The 21,573-nt window shown below is 48.7% G+C and overlaps 1 protein-coding gene across 1 annotated transcript in view; it reads right to left on the reverse strand.

The window, feature by feature from the left end:
• Positions 1–14,578, reverse strand: part of SERINC3 (serine incorporator 3) — a 41,354-nt gene extending 26,776 nt beyond the window's left edge. Inside the window, exon 1 of the mRNA XM_082271716.1 lies at positions 14,425–14,578. Within this exon, the coding sequence (XP_082127842.1) occupies positions 14,425–14,463 (39 nt within the window). The 5' untranslated portion in view covers positions 14,464–14,578. The remainder of the gene's footprint in view (positions 1–14,424) is intronic.
• Positions 14,579–21,573: the final 6,995 nt, after the last annotated feature.

Below are 21,573 nucleotides of genomic sequence, written 5' to 3' on the forward strand. Positions count from 1 at the left end.
TACAGTGTCTACCCCTTAGTCAGCTCTCCTAGACCTCTCTGGGTTCAGCTTCGTTCCTCTAGTAATGCTGCATACTAGCACATTATGCATTTACTTTGCAGAGAAGAAAAAAAAATGAAAGTTTACTTCCTCTTTACCTGGCATTGGGGAAAGACCTGTAGTTGTGGAAACCTTCCATTAAATGGAGACTGCATACCACTCGCCTGATCTCCCGAACGGCGGGCGCTCTGAGCAGCTACCGCTGGAGCAAACGCCGGTCGGAGTCTATGGCAGTGCGATGTGGACTCTCCCGCGCAAATGTATATCAGCCAGCCGGGGCCCCGGTATTCATTGGCGGAGATATGTTTGTGATGTGGAATTATCATCGTTTTGATAAATATCTGCCTCTTTTGCTAGAATAATGGCTGGTAGCTTTCTATTATGCTTGATCTGCATGATCAGAAATACTGCTGCTATTTTCCTTTGCAGATATAGTCTCATTTCCTGGAACAGTAGCATAATCACTATCAAATATGGTTTTTATGAACTATATTATATAGGATTCACTCTAACAGGTTATGACGGGAGTGCATACGTAGGTACTGGCATGAGAATCCATGCTAGTGCCATTGTCACAGACTCCTGCACACAGCTCAGTTGGTTCATTTACATACACTCCCATTTCTATTGTACATTTGAATGGATATAAGTGTGTCATTGGCTGATGTGGTGTAGTCATCACTTCCTATCTCTGTTCTTTTGTTGCCCTATAAATAAATTAAGCTCATTGTTCATCACAGGACAACCTGGGAGCATCCAAACTGAAACAGCCTGTATCTCTGAGGATGGTGAACGCGCTAGGATTTCTTTATATAAAATAGCGGTACATTGTAATTTTTCAGTACAAGGGATTAATGGTGCTTGCCGCGTATTGATATCCACAAGTGCGCTTTTCAGCGCACCGCTTCAAACCCTGTTAATTTCCACCACACTTGCGTGCAAGCTCACTCCCAATCCGGCTCTGTGTATCCATTAACACACGAGCGTGGCTCAGCCCCGACACTAGCTGTGATTGATAGCAGCAGAAGCCAATGGCTGCTGTCTGAGCCTGAGCCAGAAACTGTCGGTGGAAATCTTCTATTCGCTGAATAAAAATGCAAGGCTTCTCCTGAATGGAGGGGAAGCACTCAGTCCCACTCTCTTTAATTACAGCAGTAGATGGAAAGCCTGTTGGAACACAGCACCACATACTGCTACAATAGGATACAGGGCACTCAGCAGTCACATTATTTGTTAACCACTTGCTGACCGCCCGCCGATTTACTGTGACAGGCTGGCTCGGCTGCGCGAAACGACATAGCCCTACGTCGGTTGGTCGTGCGCATGATGCTGGGGGGCGAGGGCGCGCTCCTGCTCCCACTAGGCAGCGGGGTGAAGATCCATGGGACCAATGGCCATGACTGCTGCCGGCCACTCGCTATCGCTCCCCGCTGAGAGAGAAGAATGTTCAGCTGTTGTAAACACAGCTGACCGTTCTTCTCTCCGGAATGATCACAGAGCGCCTTCTATATAGGATCACAGGTCTCTATGGTCATTTCACAAGCCCCTCCCCCATACAGTTATAAAACACGGCCCTAGGCTCACACTTAACCCTTTGATCACCACTGCATTAACCCCTTCCCTGCCAGTGTCATTATTACAGTAACAGTGCATATTTGTAGCACTGATTACTGTATTAATGTCACCAGTCCCCCCAAAAGTGTCAAAAATGTCAGTCAGGGGTTCCGATCTGTCCGCCGCAATGTCGCAGTCCTGTTAAAAATTGCAGATTGCTGCCATTACTAGTAAAAAAATAAAATAAATAAATAAAAATGACAAATTTTTCCCCCAGTTTGTAGATGCAATAACAAAATACGCTTATTGCTGGGGTTTTTTTTTTTACCAAAAATATGTAGCAGAATACAAATTGGCCTAGAAGGATGAAAAATTTAGATTTTTACTTTTTTTTTTTGGAATGTTATATAGCAGAATGTGAAAAATATTGTTTTTTTTTCTTTGTTTATAGCTCAAAAAATAAAAAAAATCACAGAGGTGATCAAATACCACCAAAAGAAAGCTCTATATGTGGGAAAAAAAGGACATCGATTTTATTTGGGTACAGCGTCGCACGACCGTGCAATTTTCCGTTAAAGTGCCGAATCGCAAAAAACGGCCTGGTCATTAAGAGGGCAAATTCTTTCGGTTCAGAACTGGTTAATGGAAATGGTTGGGCCAGCTTGGCCTGAACAAACTATATAAAGTGATAGGAAAAGCTGGAATTGTAGCTTCTCAGACTGCCAATCACTATATCATGTGGTGGGGGGTGGTGTGTGGGTGTAATGTACTAAAGGTTATCTTGTACCATTCTGTGTCTGTGTCCTGGTGATTGGAGGTCCTCTGATATCATGTACATAGAGAACAACATTTTCAGCACTATGTAACTGTTCTGTGTTGTTCCTTGAAGAAGACCAGAATGATCAGAACTTATCTGAGTCATCCCATGCAGATATTAGGGGAATTCCTTAAGGGTGACAAACTCTTTATCATGCTGGTAAATTATTACTATCTGTATCTGATCCGCTGCATTGGAGCCCAAAGGAGTTTTGCCTACAGTTACCCTTTAAAGTGCAACTCCACTTTTGTTGAGAAAAAAAAATAAATAAAAACATTCCCCTCTGGGATATATATGTACATTACAAGGATTATAACACACTTTGTTGCAGATTCCCTATCTTTTGTTATTCTGTGTGTTCCTCTGTGCTGAGTGGGTGAAATGGGAGTGGTTTTATAATTATCTATCAGCTGTGGTAGCTGCATTGTCTAATGCGGAAATCTGTTGGGCCTGCATCCCTTTAGATGTGTTCCTATTGGAAGAATCTCACCAAAAATTACATTTTTGTTGTAGGGGATGCCAGAAATCTTAAGCTGGATACACACTATACAACTTTTGTTGTCAGATTTCCTTTAGATTTAAGCCCCGTACACACGTACCGATCATCGGCCGAACGATCGGCTGTCGTGTCTGTTGAAAACTGCAAAAGACTGCACACGAATTTTGTCGGCCAACAACAGCCGACTGCAGAAGTGATGTCATGTGATGGTTAACTTTCCTTGTCTTTTTTCTTTTCTGAGCATGCCCAGTCTTGCTAATCTGCTGTCTGTCGGCCGAAATCTGTACTGACTGGCGAACAATCGGCCGTTCTGGTGTTGGCCAACAAAAATTTTAATGCCTGCACAACAGATTCTGTTCGGCCGAAAATGCGCTGTTGGAAGCATCATACTAACAAGCCTACAATCGGCCGATCAGTCGTCGGCCGAATATTTACAGCCGACAATCGGTATGTGTGTATGGGGCTTTACCTTCAACTATGTAGTGCAAGGGCCTGCCTGATTGCATACAAATTGAAAGTGTTTAGGTCTGACCTCATATTATATGGTTTTGGTAAATCTAAATGTAAAAATATATAGAAAATTGTATAGTGTGTATCCAGCTTTAGGCAGACTTATGGGAAAATCGGTGAGCCGATCACACAAGCAGGAAATGAGGTTTCTGGGGTGGTCAGTATACATTCTGTGTACAGAACACCTCCAGGCGGCCATATTGCATTGCATTTTCAGAAAATTACAGTGGCTGCAGATTGAAAAGGAAAGGAAATTTTTAATAACATTCAATTACAATATGATTTGTGTCACAATTGTATACGCTAGATTGTTTTTTCTTTATTTGCTGATTTATTTCCCCACGAAAGTGGAGTTACCCTTTAAAGAGTAATTGCCTTTTGTTTCACTTGTCCCTCCCTTCTAGATTGTAAGCTCCAACGAGCAGGGCCCTCTAAATCCTCCTGTATTGAATTGTACTGTAACTGTATTGTCTTCCCTCACATTGTAAAGAGCTGCACAAACTGTTGGCGCTATATAAATCCTGTATAATAATAATAATAATAATAGAGGAAGTAAATGTTGCCTCTTTTTTTTTTTTCCTTTTCTTGACCTGCAAAGTAAAAAAGGTATAATGTGCTAGTATACATCGATCGCATACTAGCACATTATGTGAAACTTACCTGAAAACAAAGCCCTCGTTGTCACAGCTGAAGGCCGCATCCATCTTCACCCATCTTTCTTCCAGGTCCGTGGACTCCAGCTGTGTGACTGGCCGCTGCCACATGACGTCACTCTGGTCACGGCACTGGGCTCTGAAGAAACGGCACGTCATCGGCGGCATATAGATCTATCCTAAACTGTGCATGTTTAGGAGATATTTACAGTCCCTTTAGGTAAGGCTTATTATAGGCTTCCTTCTAGGTACAAACAATCCATGGAAGTTTACTTCCACTTTACCAGCTAAAGCTCAGATTACACAACCAGCTGAATAACTTAACCGGTTGCCGACTGTCGCAAGTACATATACTGCAGCGGTCAGCCCCAGCCAGGCAAAGTGATGTATGGGTACGTCACTCGCCTGTCCCTTGCTTGTGAGCCAATAGCGGGCGAGCGCGTGCCTGCGGAGGCGCGCGCCCGCCCCAGCTCCTTCCCTGGGAAGTCAGTGCGTGTGACCAGCGGACCCGATGTCCGCCGGTCACTCGCGATCGTCCGCCGTGAAGGGAGAAAGGCAGGCGGCTAATGTAAACATAGTACAAAATACAATTTAAGGGGCCATAGACAACCCCTTGGAACGGCTGCAAGGGGTTGTCTATGGCCCCTTAAATTGTATTTTGTACTATTGCATTTGGCTGTGGTGGCTCCCCTCCTATTTTTTGAGACCAATTAGATTTCTAAGAGGTCTCTTGACGGTTATGTGTCCAGGCTACACAGGACACAGTAGTCTCACATTTTGGGTGCCCCATTGTTTCAAAGTTGGCTAATGTAAACAAGCCGCCTGTCATTCTCCCCTGTGTAGGAATAGTGATCATACGGTTCTACTATGTAGGACCGTTGATCACTGCTCCTACACCAGTAGCCATGTCCAATCACAGTTAGAATCACGCCCCTAGGGACACACTTAACCCCTCCTTCCCCAATAAAGTTAACACCTTCCCTGCCAGTGTCATTTTGCAGTAACAGTGCATATATATATAGCACTGATTACTGTAATAATGTCACTGGTACCCCTAAAAGTGTCAAAAATGTCAGTCAAGGGTCCGATCTGTCCGCCGCAATGTGGCAGTACCGCAAAAAAAAAAAAAAAAAAAAAAAAAACGCAGATCGCCGCCATTAAGCGTTAAAAAAAAAACACCAAAAATGACAAAAATCTTTCCCTTAGTTAGTAAATGCAATAACTTTTGCAAAAACCAATCAAAATACGCTTTTTGCAATTTTTTTTACCAAACATAGGTAGCAGAAAACAAATTGGCTGAAAATATTAAAACATTTTGATTTTTACATTTTTTTGGGGGGAATTTCATATAAAAAAATGTGAAAAATATTGTTATTTTTGCAAAATTGACGCTCTTTTTTTGTTTATAGCGCAAAAAGTAAAAATCGCACAGGTGATCAAATACCACCAAAAGAAAGCTCTGTTTGTGGGAAAAAAAGGACGTCAAATTCGTTTAGGTACAGCGTCGCACGACCGCGCAATTGTCCGTTAAAGTCACGCAGTGCCGAATCGCAAAAAACCCCCTGGTCGGAATGGGGGTAAAATCTTCCGGGGCTTAAGTGGTTAAAGAGTAATTGCCTTTTGTTTCACTTGACCCTCCGTTCTAGATTGTAAGCTCCAACGAGCTGGGCCCTCTAATTCCTCCTGTATTGAATTGTATAGTAACTGTATTGTCTTCCCTCACATTGTAAAGAGCTGCACAAACTGTTGGCGCTATATAAATCCTGTATAATAATAATAATAATAATAATAATAATAGGAGGAAGTAAGTCTCCGTTCACACTAAGGCGACCTGGTCGCCTCACAGGTCGCCTCACAGGTCGCCTCCCATAGGGAAGCTGCGGACCCGTTCTAATAGGAGCGACACAAGTCGCTCCGACTTAGAAAAAGGGTCCAGAGCTTCTTTGGGGCGAACACGAGGCGACCGCCATAGACTTCAATGTTATGAAGTCCGTGCCGGCCGCTCCGAGGTCGCGGCGCGCTGCATGTGAACGGGGGCTTAATGTTGCCTCTTTTTTTTTTTCTTTTCTTGACCTGCAAAGTAAAAGGTATAATGTGCTAGTATACATCGATCGCATACTAGCACATTATGTGAAACTTAACTGAAAACAAAGCCCTCGTTGTCACGGCTGGAGGCCGCATCCATCTTCACCCATCTTTCTTCCAGGTCCGTGGACTCCAGCTGTGTGACTTGCCGGAGCCACACGATGTCACTCTGGTCATGGCACTGGGCTCTGAAGAAACGGCACGGGTGGCACGTCATTGGCGGCATATAGATCTATCCTAAACAGTGCAAGTTTAGGAGATATTTACAGTCCCTTTAGGTAAGGCTTATTATAGGCTTACTTCTAAGTACAAACAATTCCATGGAAGTTTACTTCCACTTTAACAACTAAAGCTCAGATTACACAACCAGCTGAATACCTTAAACGGAGTGACTCTCAATCTCTCCCTTCTAAGTATGGCCCCATACAGGAATTACATTATAGAAAGGCCGTGTGAATAAGAACAGCTAACGTGGAACCCTCTGGAATAAAACGTTGGCACGGCTGTACTTGCTGTGTAATCTGTGCCGGTCAGATGTCTCCATGTACAGCAGATAAGAGGAATCCAAGTTACAAGGCCAGAGATCTATCTGCTGGAGTTTATGAAGGCCCCACAATCAGCTGTGTCACTATAAAAGCCAGCAGGGACTGGTATGGAGTAAGAGCGGCTCTCCAGCAGGACTTTTACTTTCTATTAGAGCTGGTGTCATGGTGTCATAGGTGGCCCTGTACACAGCCTCACCTGACACACCTATGTGATCCACTATCCCCGACAGAACACATTCCTACAGCACTCAGCAAAGAGGACTTCTCCTTTTATAAATCCTTAATGACACGATGAGCATTTCAAAGCTACCTTTTTAGTATTGGATAAAGTGGAGAGGGATTAGAAATCCTTACATGTTTATATTGCAGTCTGTGTCCCCGTTATTGAGATTCACCCTCTCTTTTTCTCCTGTTATCACCAGGACAAAAAGGTTGGAGTGGTCACCAGAAAAGGAAAAGAGGGGAAATCTTCCAATGGGGGACACTAGTTCGGGTGACAACCAGAAATTCTCTCACTTCCTGTTTTGACTATGGGACAGGAAGTGAAGGGAAATCTCCCAAATGGGACACAAAAGTTCTACTTTAGAGCTGAAACGCAATATGTGCATACAGTATCTCACAAAAGTGAGTACACCCCTCACATTCTTTTAAATATTTAATATATTTTTTCATGTGACAACACTGAACTTTGTTACAATGTAAAGTAGTGAGTGTACAGCTTGTATAACAGTGTGAATTTGCTGTCCCCTCAAAATAACTCAACACACAGCCATTAATGTCTAAACCGCTGGCAACAAAAGTGAGTACACCCCTAAGTGAAAATGTCCAAATTGGGCCCAAAGTGTCAATATTTTGTGTGGCCACCATTATTTCCAGCACTGCCTTAACCCTCTTTGGCACGGGGTTCACCAGAGCTTCACAGATTTCTACTGGAGTCCTCTTCCACTCCTCCATGACAAGATCACGAAGCTGGTGGATGTTAGAGACCTTGTGGTCCTTCACCTTCCATTTGAGGACGCCCCACAGATGCTCAATAGTCTTTAGGTCTGGAGATGCTTGGCCAGTCCCTCTAAACTTTCAGCTCATACAAGGAGAAGACTGATCAGAGATGCAGCCAAGAGGCCTATGATCACTCTGGATGAACTGCAGAGATCTACAGCTGAGGTGGGAGACTCTGTCCATAGGACAACAATCAGTCGTATATTGCACAAATCTGGCCTTTATGGAAGAGTGGCAAGAAGAAAGCCATTTCTTAAAGATATCCATAAAAAGTGTTGTTTAAAGTTTGCCACAAGCCACCTGGGAGACACCAAACATGTGGAAGAAGGTGCTCTGGTCAGATGAAACCAAAATCAAACTTTTTGGCAACAATGGAAAACGTTATGTTTGGCGTAAAAGCAACACAGCTCATCACCCTGAAGACACCATCCCCACTGTCAAACATGGTGGTGGCAGCATCATGGTTTGGGCCTGCTTTTCTTCAGCAGGGACAGGGAAGATGGTTAAAATTGATGGGAAGATGGATGGAGCCAAATACAGGACCATTCTGGAAGAAAACCTGATGGAGTCTGCAAAAGACCTGAGACTGGGACGGAGATTTGTCTTCCAACAAGACAATGATCCAAAACATAAAGCAAAATCTACAATGGAATGGTTCACAAATAAACATATCCAGGTGTTAGAATGGCCAAGTCAAAGTCCAGACCTGAATCCAATCGAGAATCTGTGGAAAGAACTGAAAACTGCTGTTCACAAACGCTCTCCATCCAACCTCACTGAGCTCGAGCTGTTTTGCAAGGAGGAATGGGCAAAAATTTCAGTCTCTCGATGTGCAAAACTGATAGAGACGTACCCCAAGCGACTTACAGCTGTAATCGCAGCAAAAGTATTAACTTAAGGCCCCTTTCACACATACGGTCCGTTCAGTTCATCAGTTCAGTCACGTCAAATGTATCAGTTTTTCATCCGTTTTTCATCCTTTTTTTGTCAGTTGTCATTCGTTTTTCGTCAGTTGTTATCCGTTTTTCATCCGTTTTTCATCAGTTGTTATCCGTTTTTCATCAGATGTTATCCATTTTTTATCCGTTGTTATCCGTTTTTCATCCGTTGTCATCCGTTGACATCCGTTTTTCATCCGTTGTCATCCGTTTTTCGTCCGATCCGTTTTTTTGACGGATGAAAAATAGGGCATTCATCCTTTCAAAAAAACGGACATTGACGGAAGCGGATGACAACGGATGTTAACTGATGATCATCAGTTGTCATCCGTTTTTACATAGAGATACATTGATGTCCGTTTTTCATCCGTCAACGGATGGATGAAAAACGGACAAACGGACAGCATGTGTGAAAGGGGCCTAAGGGGGCTGAATAATTTTGCACGCCCAATTTTTCAGTTTTTTATTCGTTAACAAAGTTTGAAATATCCAATAAATTTTGTTCCACTTCATGATTGTGTCCCACTTGTTGTTGATTCTTCACAAAAAATTACAGTTTTATATCTTTATGTTTGAAGCCTGAAATGTGGCAAAAGGTCAAAAAGTTCAAGGGGGCCGAATACTTTCGCAAGGCACTGTATATGCACTTTTTTTTGCAGATACAAGCATATTTACCCTGCATCTGCTCCTGATGAGGGGAAGAACCCACAAAACGCGTAGAGTCCTTTTCGATGCTACGCCATTACTACCATATGATTGATTACTCGTTTTTACAATCATCATCCATCTATGTATTTTAAAAGAGAGGTCTAGGTCACCTAATAACACCACGGTGGGGTGGCGATTTGTCTGAGTATATACATGTACTATGTGTTATTTATCAACAATACTATTTATTTATTGTATTTTGAAATGACTCGGCTCCGTTCACATGTAGGAGTTTTGGGGCGTTTTTGGGGAGTTTTTCTGCTCTAGGATCAGCTCTCAAAACGCCCAACAAGACAAATCCTATTAATTTCAATGGCCCCTGTTCACATCTGAGCGTTTTGACGCTGTATACAAAACGCCCAACGCTCAAAAAAGTACATGAGCTTCTTTTTGGGCAGATTACAGGCGTTTTCCATTGATCTCTATTCAATCTAAAAACGCCTGCACAAAAATCGCAGTAAAAATCGCGGTAAAAATCGCGGTAAAATACGCGCGAAAACGCTACGCTCAGGTGTGAATGTAGCCTTAATGTACAAATAAACATTTTATACAATGATTTTTCATCACTTTATAGCCCTGTGCTTCATTTCATGTCCCAAACCTCCCTCCTCCATTAGTTCACAAGCAGGGGCATTATATGAAAGAACACATCCCAGCATCCCTTGACTACACCCCCCCCCCCCCCAAGCATCCCTTGACTACACCCCCCCCTCAGCATCCCTTGACAACACCCCCCCCCCTCAGCATCCCTTGACAACACCCCCCCCTCAGCATCCCTTGACTACACCCCCCCCAAGCATCCCTTGACTACACCCCCCCCCCAGAATCCCTTGACTACACCCCCCCCCCCCAAGCATCCCTTGCCAACCCCCCCCCCCCCAAGCATCCCTTGACGACCCCCCCCCCCAAGCATCCCTTGACAACACCCCCCCCCTCAGCATCCCTTGACAACACCCCCCCCCTCAGCATCCCTTGACTACACCCCCCCCAAGCATCCCTTGACTACACCCCCCCCCAAGCATCCCTTGACTACACCCCCCCCAAGCAACCCTTGACTACAACCCCCCCCCCCCCAAGCATCCCTTGACGACCCCCCCCCCCAAGCATCCCTTGACGACCCCCCCCCCAAGCATCCCTTGACGACCCCCCCCCCCCAAGCATCCCTTGACAACCCCCCCCAAGCATCCCTTGACAACACCCCCCCGGCATCCCTTGACTACACCCCCCCCCAAGCATCCCTTGACAACACCCCCCCCCCACCAAATCCCCTGACTACACCCCCCCCCCAAGCATCCCTTGACAACACCCCCCCCCCACCAAATCCCCTGACTACACCACCCCCCCCAAGAATCCCTTGACAACCCCCCCCCCCAAGCATCCCTTGACGACCCCCCCCCCCAAGCATCCCTTGACGACCCCCCCCCCCAAGCATCCCTTGACGACCCCCCCCCCCCAAGCATCCCTTAACAACCCCCCCCAAGCATCCCTTGACAACCCCCCCCAAGCATCCCTTGACAACACCCCCCCCGGCATCCCTTGACTACACCCCCCCCCAAGCATCCCTTGACAACACCCCCCCCCACCAAATCCCCTGACTACACCCCCCACCCAAGCATCCCTTGACAACCCCCCCCCAAGCATCCCTTGACAACCCCCCCCCAAGCATCCCTTGACAACCCCCCCCCAGCATCCCTTGACAACCCCCCCCCCCCAAGCATCCCTTGACAACCCCCCCCCCCAAGCATCCCTTGACAACCCCCCCCCCCAAGCATCCCTTGACAACCCCCCCCCCCAAGCATCCCTTGACAACACTCCCCCCAGGCATCCCTTGACAACACCCCCCCCCAGCATCCCTTGACAACACCCCCCCCCAGCATCCCTTGACAACACCCCCCCCCCAGCATCCCTTGACAATACCCCCCCCCCAGCATCCCTTGACAATACCCCCCCCCCAGCATCCCTTGACAACACCCCCCCCAGCATCCCTTGACAACACCCCCCCCCCAGCATCCCTTGACAACACCCCCCCCCCCCCAGAATCCATAGAGAACACAAATCAGTTGCAATCCCTTCATTTCCTATGTCAATGATTTGCTTGATGGCAGCAGAGAAAGCGGTCAGGTGAGGGGAGTGGAGTGGAGTTAGTGACAGTAGAGATCAGAAGAGGGAATTAATAATTGATGGAAGACATGCAAACAGGAAATGAAGGCAGGCCGGAGATAGCTGATGCAGTTTCAGAGGGATAGAATGTGGAGATGTAAGCTTTTTCCTTTAGCAACCAATCAACTTTTATATCCAGGTGGCCGATGCAGGCAAGGGGACACCTGATTGGCTGCTGTGAGCGCATTTTTAAGCCCAAAAATAGAAAGAACTAAACAGAAGAGGATAAAATGTATCTCTAGACAAAAGCTTTCTTTTCTAGATTTGATCAGTGTGGAGAGGGGTTAGACGATCAGTGTGGAGAGGGGTTAGACGATCAGTGTGGAGAGGGGTTAGACGATCAGTGTGGAGAGGGGTTAGACGATCAGTGTGGAGAGGGGTTAGACCCGCCGATAAGTTTTTACTGTGCAATCTTTTTTTTTTTTTTGTTTTCTTAATATACAGAAACAAAGCAGGCAGTGGGAATGATGGTGGGGTGAAGGGAATTGAATGCAAAACCAGTACAGGTGATGACATCATCAACTTCCAGAAGAGGAACAGAACCAGCATAGGGGTAATCATCCAATAGAGACTCTTTTATCAAGGAAAAAAAGAGGATTTCCTCTCACTTCCTGTTGTGTCTCTGTTACAGGAAGTGAAAAAAATGTACCCAATGGGACACAAACAGCAAAACACTTGGTAGGGGGTTTTAACCCTTTTCTACTAGATCTGAAACAAAAAATGAATACATACAAGTTGTTATCCCATAGACTAGGAAGCACAGAACACAGAGCTCTAGCAGGAGGAGAAGGATCTCAGCTTTCAGCCATGTGACGAGAATTTCCACATCTTAGAGCTGAAAGGAGCCGTCATGTTTATGACACTGGAGATCATCCTGATTGGTTACATTTATCCATTGACCTTCCAGTTTTACCAGCTTAGAGATATAGTATGTGCTGGTATGTCTGATCTGCTGTATACCTGTGCTGGGGGAGGGGTAGGTGAGCTATGGAGTCTGACAACGGAGGAGCTTACTGAGTGCAGGAAAGGCTTGAATTCAGCAAAGACAGACATACAGACAGACATCACCTTCATAGTGACACAGCCAACCCCACCAATACAGGAGCACAGAGGACTGCAGACCACTATGGTCCTACAATCCCCTGGAGACCCTCCTATCACTGACAGCATGGGAGGAATGACAGGATGGGATTTATTCCTATTGGTGGATGGGTATGACCGACACCCACCCAAGGCGCCAACACGGCCCACCAGTTCCCATCCTACGCAGGCCAACCAGCTTCCATCCTACGCGCCAACGCGGCTGACAAGCTCCCCGCTCCTATCCTACGTGGCCAACCAGCTCCCATCCTACGCGCCAACGCGGCCAACCAGCTCCCATTTTACGTGGCCAACCAGCTCCCATCCTACGCACCCACGTGGCCGACAAGCTCCCCGCTCCTATCCTACTCGGCCAACCAGCACCCATCCTACGCGGCCAACCAGCGCCCATCCTACATGGCTAACCAGCGCCCATCCTACATGGCTAACCAGCGCCCATCCTATGCGGCCAACCAGCGCCCATCCTAAGCGGCAGACCAGCGCCCATCCTACGCGGCCAACCAGCGCCCATCCTACGCGGCCAACCAGCGCCCATCCTACGCGGCCAACCAGCGCCCATCCTACGCGGCCAACCAGCGCCCATCCTACGCGGCCAACCAGCGCCCATCCTACGCGGCCAACCAGCGCCCATCCTACGCGGCCAACCAGCGCCCATCCTACGCGCCAACGCGGCTGACAAGCTCCCCGCTCCTATCCTACGTGGCCAACCAGCTCCCATCCTACGCGCCAACGCGGCCAACCAGCTCCCATTTTACGTGGCCAACCAGCTCCCATCCTACGCACCCACGTGGCCGACAAGCTCCCCGCTCCTATCCTACTCGGCCAACCAGCACCCATCCTACGCGGCCAACCAGCGCCCATCCTACATGGCTAACCAGCGCCCATCCTACATGGCTAACCAGCGCCCATCCTATGCGGCCAACCAGCGCCCATCCTAAGCGGCAGACCAGTGCCCATCCTACGCGGCCAACCAGCGCCCATCCTACGCGGCCAACCAGCGCCCATCCTACGCGGCCAACCAGCGCCCATCCTACGCGGCCAACCAGTGCCCATCCTACGCGGCCAACCAGCGCCCATCCTACGCGGCCAACCAGCGCCCATCCTACGCGGCCAACCAGCGCCCATCCTACGCGGCCAACCAGCGCCCATCCTACGCGGCCAACCAGCGCCCATCCTACGCGGCCAACCAGCGCCCATCCTACACGGCCAACCAGCGCCCATCCTACGCGCCAACGCGGCTGACAAGCTCCCCGCTCCTATCCTACGTGGCCAACCAGCTCCCATCCTACGCGCCAACGCGGCCAACCAACTCCCATTTTACGCGGCCAATCAGCTACCATCCTACATACCCACGTGGCCGACAAGCTCCCCGCTCCTATCCTACTCGGCCAACCAGCACCCATCCTACGCGGCCAACCAGCGCCCATCCTACGCGGCCAACCAGCGCCCATCCTACGCGGCCAACCAGCGCCCATCCTACGCGGCCAACCAGCGCCCATCCTACGCGGCCAACCAGCGCCCATCCTACGCTGCCAACCAGCGCCCATCCTACGCGGCCAACCAGCGCCCATCCTACGCTGCCAACCAGCGCCCATCCTACGCGGCCAACCAGCGCCCATCCTACGCGGCCAACCAGCGCCCATCCTATGCGCCAATACTGGTGACCAGGGGTTTCTACCTATAAAACGTCAGGGCAGACAGGTACCCCACAACCAGACATGACTAATCATTACTCAATTCAGACACTGAAATGACAGCCAGGTAGCCCTATAACCAGACATGAATAATAGATTCCCCCCATAGAACCATGTCTTACCCAGCTGGCGACAGAGCAGATGCCCAGCACAGCCCCCATGTCTCCGTCGCCTCTGTTTACAGTCAGACAACAATAATCCTCCTTCTCTTCCTGTCTCTCTGCAGACACTGACGTCACCCTGCGTCCTGACGTCACTCCCTTCTGCAGCTCGGACCCCACCCATCGTCTCCAGGAGAAGGCACGGATCGCGCAGGCGCAGTAGGGGGAACACGGGCTGCTTTCACGGAGCTCGGCTAGCGGCGCTGCGCATGCGTATGGGGTAAATCTGTGTGTAGTGACGAGTGCTGTATGCACAGTGTACAGTGTGGGGTGCTCTGTACGTGTCTCCACCACATGTCTTATTATTATTATTGGGGTAATATGTACCCAATCATCTCATAGACGTGTCTGATCACAGATTGTCCTCCTTGCATACACTTCCTGTCCCAGGGTGACAACGCTCTGCCAGTGACACACTTCCTGTCCCAGGGTGACAACGCTCTGCCAGTGACACACTTCCTGTCCCACGGTGACAACGCTCTGCCAGTGACACACTTCCTGTCCCACGGTGACAACGCTCTTCCAGTGACACACTTCCTGTCCTAGGGTGACAACGCTCTGCCAGTGACACACTTCCTGTCCCAGGGTGACAACGCTCTGCCAGTGACACACCTCCTGTCCCAGGGTGACAACGCTCTGCCAGTGACACACTTCCTGTCCCAAGGTGACAACGCTCTGCCAGTGACACACTTCCTGCCCCAGGGCGACAACTCTCTGCCAGTGACACACTTCCTGTCCCACGGTGACAACGCTCTTCCAGTGACACACTTCCTGCCCCAGGGTGACAACGCTCTGCCAGTGACACACTTCCTGTCCCAGGGTGACAATGCTCTGCCAGTGACACACTTCCTGTCCCCGGATGACAACGCTCTGCCAGTGACACACTTCCTGTCCCAGGGTGACAATCAGTGGCGGCTGGTGTATATGGGGCACAGGGGCGCCGCCCCCCCCCCTATCCATGCTTCCGGCCCCCTAATCTACATGCGGGGTGCCGAATGCATGGAGTACAATGGGATTTTTTTTTTTTTTTTTTAGCCATGTGATTAGAGCCAGAGGCTCTCACAGGCTAAAAAAAAGGGTGGAGCCTGGGCGCAGAGCAGTGCGTCCCGAGCCCACCCATTGTGTGACAATAGCGAATGAAAATTCCGACGGAGTACGGAGAGGAACCCGATCCCCAGGGTGTAGAGCTGTGAGCACCGGACACCCCCGACACAGAGATGAGTCCCGGGACCCGCACTGCTCAACTCTGTGTGTGTTTATTGGGGGAGCTAATACCGACTGATCACCGGGATCGGAGTGGTGGGGTGTCCGGTGTGCGCTGTGTACCGCCTCCCCCTCTCTGCTAGACGTAGGTAGCCGGCTCCCCTCCCTACACTTGGGAGCTGCAGAGGAGCCGGGACTGGGATCGGTGGGATGGATGGAGGAGATCACACTTCCCCACACCCTCTACACGGTGTACGGTCACCGGACTCCATCATCATAAAGGGCCACATCCAGGCCCCCGACACCTCCAGAGGGCCGCACTATAGCACCTCCAATATCAGTGGCTGCAATAGTAATCCCAATCATTGGTGTCAGTGTCCATAATAATAACCCCCATCATTGGTTTGTTTGCGCCCCCCCAAATTTTTGAGCACCAGCCGCCACTGGTGACAATGCTTTGCCAGTGACACATTCCCTCCCCCAGGAGGCAGCCATGTTTTTGGTTACTAGCGGGCGGTGTAAGAACCTGCACTAATTATACCATGTAGTCGGGTGTATGGGCTGCCGGTGTTCCAATCGCTCGAAATCTCCAATATTTCCCAGTGTACACTCACCAGAAATAACGTGGTTGGAGATTTCGGCAGGTTGGAGTTTTCGGCAGGACACCGGAATTTCTGCTTGAATTTGGACCTGAAATGCAGCCAAAGATGCACAGGACCCTTGTGGACAGCGCTGGGACAAGGTCAGCTAGAGCCCAGGGCGAACATGCAAATTGCACTGTCCCCCCCCCCCCAAGATGTATGAGCACTATGTGTCAGCCAGAATTCCCCCCCCCCCCCCCAAAGAAAAAATTGAGCACTAATCTGCATTCTCACCTCTTTTTTTTCCAATAATATCTTTATTAGTTATTCGCACCTCTTAAGCACCCAACTCAAATCCTCTTTCTCCCCATATGCCACCAGCACAAATTCCCCCCCCCCCCAAAAAAAAAAACTCTTCTCCCTCCTAGCACAAAATCTCTACCCCTTAAAAATTTCCCCTATAAGCACATAGCTTCCCTCCACCTCACTCCAAGCACAAATCCCCCCCCCCCCCACAAAAAAAGAAACAAATCCTCTCCCTACCCACTCCAAATCCCCCCCCCCCTTCCAGCACAAATTCCTCTCCCCCATCCTAGCACAGATCCCCCCAAAAAATCTTCCCCCTCCTAGCACAAATCTTCTTCCCCTCAAATCTCCCCTCCAAACACATATCCTCGGCCCACTCCAAATCCCCCCTTCAAGCACAAATTCCTCTCCCCATCCTAGCACAAATCCCCCCCTCCTACAAATTTCCCCTCCTAGTACAAGTGCCCCCCCAATTATTCCTACTAGCAGAAATCCCCCCAAAACAATATTTCCCCTCTACCATATTATTTTTATAGCACAAATCCTCATCCCCCATCCCCCCTTCCCAACATGAATCCCCCTAAATCACCACTCCTAGCACACCTCCTCAAATTTGCCTTCCTAGAACGATTCTACCCCCCCCCCCCGCTGCTGCCCCCCTAATTTCCCCTTTATAACACCAATGCCCTCAACCCTCAAGCCCCCTGTGGTGCCCCCTTGCCTTCCATGATACCACAGTGCCCAGGGCAGCCGTCCCTCCTGCCCACCCCTTGTCCCGGCCCTGCTTGTGGAATCCGCTCCGGAGCCGCCCTGGAGATGTGTGAACCGGCTCCATTGAGAGCCAATCACAGTCTCCTGTCATGCCAAATTGGATGAGGGGAAACCCATAACTAATTCACATCAGTGTGAACCCAGCCTCACAGTGCAGGCAGGCCCTTGTACTACACATCTAAAGAAGATTGTACAATCAGATTGTATGGTGCATGGCTGCAGACGACCCCATCTGCCACAGATGGAAGCTGGATGGGGGGGGGGGGATCTTATCCACCTCACTTGGAGATGCCTGAAATGACATTGTTACTGGTCATCAGATATGAACCCCCCTAAATAGGGAGTGTCAGTTCTCTATCCCACTAGACCCCGACCATTGTCTGCTGGGTATGCTGAGTGATCTTATAACTGAGGACTACATGGGAGCGGCTGTAATCGCTCTCTTCCAAGCCTGTATTCTGGATTCTATTACTTTGGAGACCCCCCCCCCCCCCCCATCAAATATGGGTGACACACCTGGGACACACCGTAACCTTTGTAAAGTATGTGTGGCAGCCCAGGGGTTGTGTGGATAAGTGTGAGAAGCTATGGGTGCCTTGGCTGGACACCCCTGGACTTAGTCCACATGAACTGCTCCAGATGTGACTGGTGTGGTGTCCAGATGGGCCGACGTGAGAGTGTAGCACCCTACAGGTAGGCGCTAGGTAAATGTATAGTGGGCCTTGTCTGCCTAACAGCAGGGATATGATTTCTTTTGTCAGGGTGTCATGGCCTCCAGATGTGTCTGCTGAGAGGGAAGTCTCCCCACTGGCTCCTGTGAGAGGCTTCATAGGGCAGTGGAGGAAACCCAATCAGGGACACATTCAGGCTTGTAACTACCCCAAGAGGCGGATTGTGCCACAGAGGATTCTGAGGGAGGGTACAAGTCTGAAGGGGGCGCATTACACGGTGTCTTTGGTGGGAGCAGAGTCCCAGGAAGGAGAGTACGGCTGTCTCTCCTCCTGTCTGAGGAAGGCGGATGTCTCGGGATGCTGCCTGAGAATCCAGAGAGTGTTGAGTTGAGCTGAGGGGATCCGGTGTACCGAGAACCTGCGGAGAGAGAGGTGTCCAGTCCCAGGAAAGCCTATAAAGGTCGTGAGTACTGAGGATTGCCCCTGGGGGTCTGCCTAGAGTCAGAGGGGACCACTCCAGAAGAGGTTCTGGGATCCAGTGCCAGCTATCTGTAAAGGGGGTGTCTAGGTTGAGGACCCTGAAGCTACAAAGGGGGTACCTAGTCAGTGGACCCTAAAGAGTTAAAGTCAAAGGGGGCACCCGCAGCTGGGCCCTGAATTGTATAGAGTGTGCCAGTTACAGTGACAGCTATACAGAGTTCTACTTCAGTGTCAGGAATTCTACAGTTCTCAGTCCTGAGTCTTCTGGATTAAAAGTCGAGGATTCAGCACTTCTGTGTTCTACAAAGTATTCTCAGCGTTAGTGGGCGCCGGCTGGCGGCATGGAAGCGCCAAGGGGCATTTTCAGGAGTAAAGTCCCACATGTAATTAGTTCAAGCCTCAAGGAGTTTCCCACTCATTCCCTTCTTCCATCCCCTTTAAATCAAATAAAAACCACAAACAAAGATGCCGGAGTTGTCGCTGCTTCAGTTCTCACACCCAGGGTCACAGCTCACATGGGCTGGAGAGAGTACGGGTAATAATGGCAGACCCACATCAGGCCACAGGCCTGGAAACCTTGCTACACAAATAAAAAATGACCTGTTGGATAGAATAAAAAATAAAATGTTTGGAGTCAGACTATGTGGAGAAGGGGAGATTATGTGTGCAGGGCCGCTGATAAGGCAGTACAACCAGTCCTAGTGTACTGGGCCCGGGCCCCATCAGCTAAACAGGGGGGCCCAAGGCAACTTTATTGTTTATTTCTGCCTAAATTCATTTTACTAGATTACAAACCCCTCCTACTTGCTTACCAGGCCTTAAACTACAATTCCCTAGGCCCCATCAGGGTAACAGAGAGGCCCAGAAGGTGGGAGCAGAGGGGGATTTTTTTTATTTCTGTGGTGTAGATAAATAAAGTTGGTGTTGCTTTTCCGCTGTAGAGGTGGGTATGGGGGTAGTGGGGTGTAGGCGTGGTTGGGGGGGGGGCATCAGGGCTGTATAGGGCCCCATCATTTCTAACAGCGGCCCTGTATGTGTGTATGGAGGTCTGAAGATCATTCAACACAACTACACTGTAACAATGATGTGTGTATGTCTTAGTGCCAGTTCACACATATGCGATGCGGGAACCCTGCAAATCCACTGCGAGTTCCCGCATCGCACCTGACTTGCAGGCAGTTCAAACTGCCATATGCGAATCGCTGGGGGGTGTCAATACAAAGTTAATAACACCTCCAGATCAGTTCAACTGTCAGTTCGGACATGAATCGGATGACATAGGTGTGAACACCCATGTGATCCGATTCTAGTGCTAACCCAAAAAAGGGTCCTGTGCGAGTTTGGTCTGAATGCGATGCAAATTCAGCCATACAATCTGCATGGCTGAATTCACATCACACAGACATCGCATGTGATTAACACAGCAGTGCGCTTCGAATCACATGCAGTCTGACATCGCATGTATATGAACCGGCTCTTATACAGCAACACCTGGAAGTGGTTGTGATGACCTCTCTTGTTTTCCTTCCCAACCGGGTGATGCTAAGCAAGGCTTGTACTTTCTTCTTAGGCCTCATGCACACGGGGCGTTTTTGCAGCTGCTTTGAGGAGCGTCAGACGTTTTTTTTTTTTTTTTGCAGCTCCATGTTATTCTATTCACTTCCGGTCACTGAATCGCATCTGAAACACGGAACGGCGTTCCGACCTCCCTGGCCAGCTTTCTTCATTTTTAATGTAAGTTACTACTTTATTTTAAATAAGGCCCCTTTCACACATACGGTCCGTTCAGTTCATCAGTTCAGCCATGTCAAAATGTATCAGTTTTCCATCCGTTTTCCATCAGTTTTTCATCCGTTTTTCATCCGTTTTTCATCCGTTTTTCATCCGTTTTTCATCCGTTTTCCATCCGTTTTTCATCCGTTTTCCATCCGTTTTTCATCCGTTTTCCATCCGTTTTTCATCCGTTTTTCATCCGTTTTCCATCCGTTTTTCATCCGTTTTCCATCCGTTTTTCATCCGTTTTTCATCCGTTTTCCATCCGTTTTTCATCCGTTTTTCATCCATTTTACATCCGTTTCTCTTCCGTTTTTCATCTGTTTTTTTTTACATCCACTACAAATGCAAAAACTGATTTAAAACGGACCATTTGTCCGTTTACATCCATTTTTCATCCGATCCGTTTTTTAACGGATGAAAAATAGGGCATTCATCCGTTCCAAAAAACGGACATTGACGGAAGCGGATGAAAACGGATGTTAACGGATGATCATCAATTGTCATCTGTTTTTACATAGAGATACATTGATGTCCGTTTTTCATCCGTCAACAGATGAATGAAAACCGACAAACGGACCGCATGTGTGAAAGGGGCCTAAATGTACAGAAATACTGCACTATGAGCCTCCATTTTATTCACATATGCTGGGATCCCAACCATATATAACCAGCGAATGGGCCCCGGAGGATATTAGTGAAGGCTGTCTGTACACCCCAAAAAGACCGCGTTCTCTACTGAGGAAGCTGAGCGGGATTATACAGTAGGCGATCGTATTTACATCTGACCCCAAGGGATCATCTGGTAAGTGGGCTGTGCGTGTGGTGGAGGTGAAAGAAGGCAGCACATAACCCACCAAATTTTCCACCAAGCAAACACTGTTCCATGGTTTACCAGCTCACCAATTAAGCACCAAGAAATACCCTAAGGGTCCTTTCACACGGGGCGGACCGTTTTTTGATCCGCTCCAGCAGTTTTTTTTTTATGGATACGGATGACACTTGTGTCATCCGGTCCGTATGTCTGCATATCATCCCATCAGTTTGCAGATGATAAACGGAGATAATGTATTTCAATGGGATTGCGGATGTCAGCGGATGACACCGCTGACATCCGTTTTTGCGCCCGTTACGTTTTTTTTAAACGGAAGAAAAATCTCTTCCGTTCCAAAAAACTGAACTGATAGGAAAGGACGCAAATCGGATGTCAGCGGATGGTCATCCGCTGACATCCGCAATCCCATTGACGTGCATTATGTCCGTTTTTCATCCGCAAAAAAATGGGATGATATACGGACATACGGAGCGCCCGTGTGAAAGAGCCC

This window comes from Pelophylax lessonae (genome assembly GCF_965119305.1).
Source record: "Pelophylax lessonae genome assembly, chromosome: 11".
Lineage (NCBI taxonomy): Eukaryota > Metazoa > Chordata > Amphibia > Anura > Ranidae > Pelophylax > Pelophylax lessonae.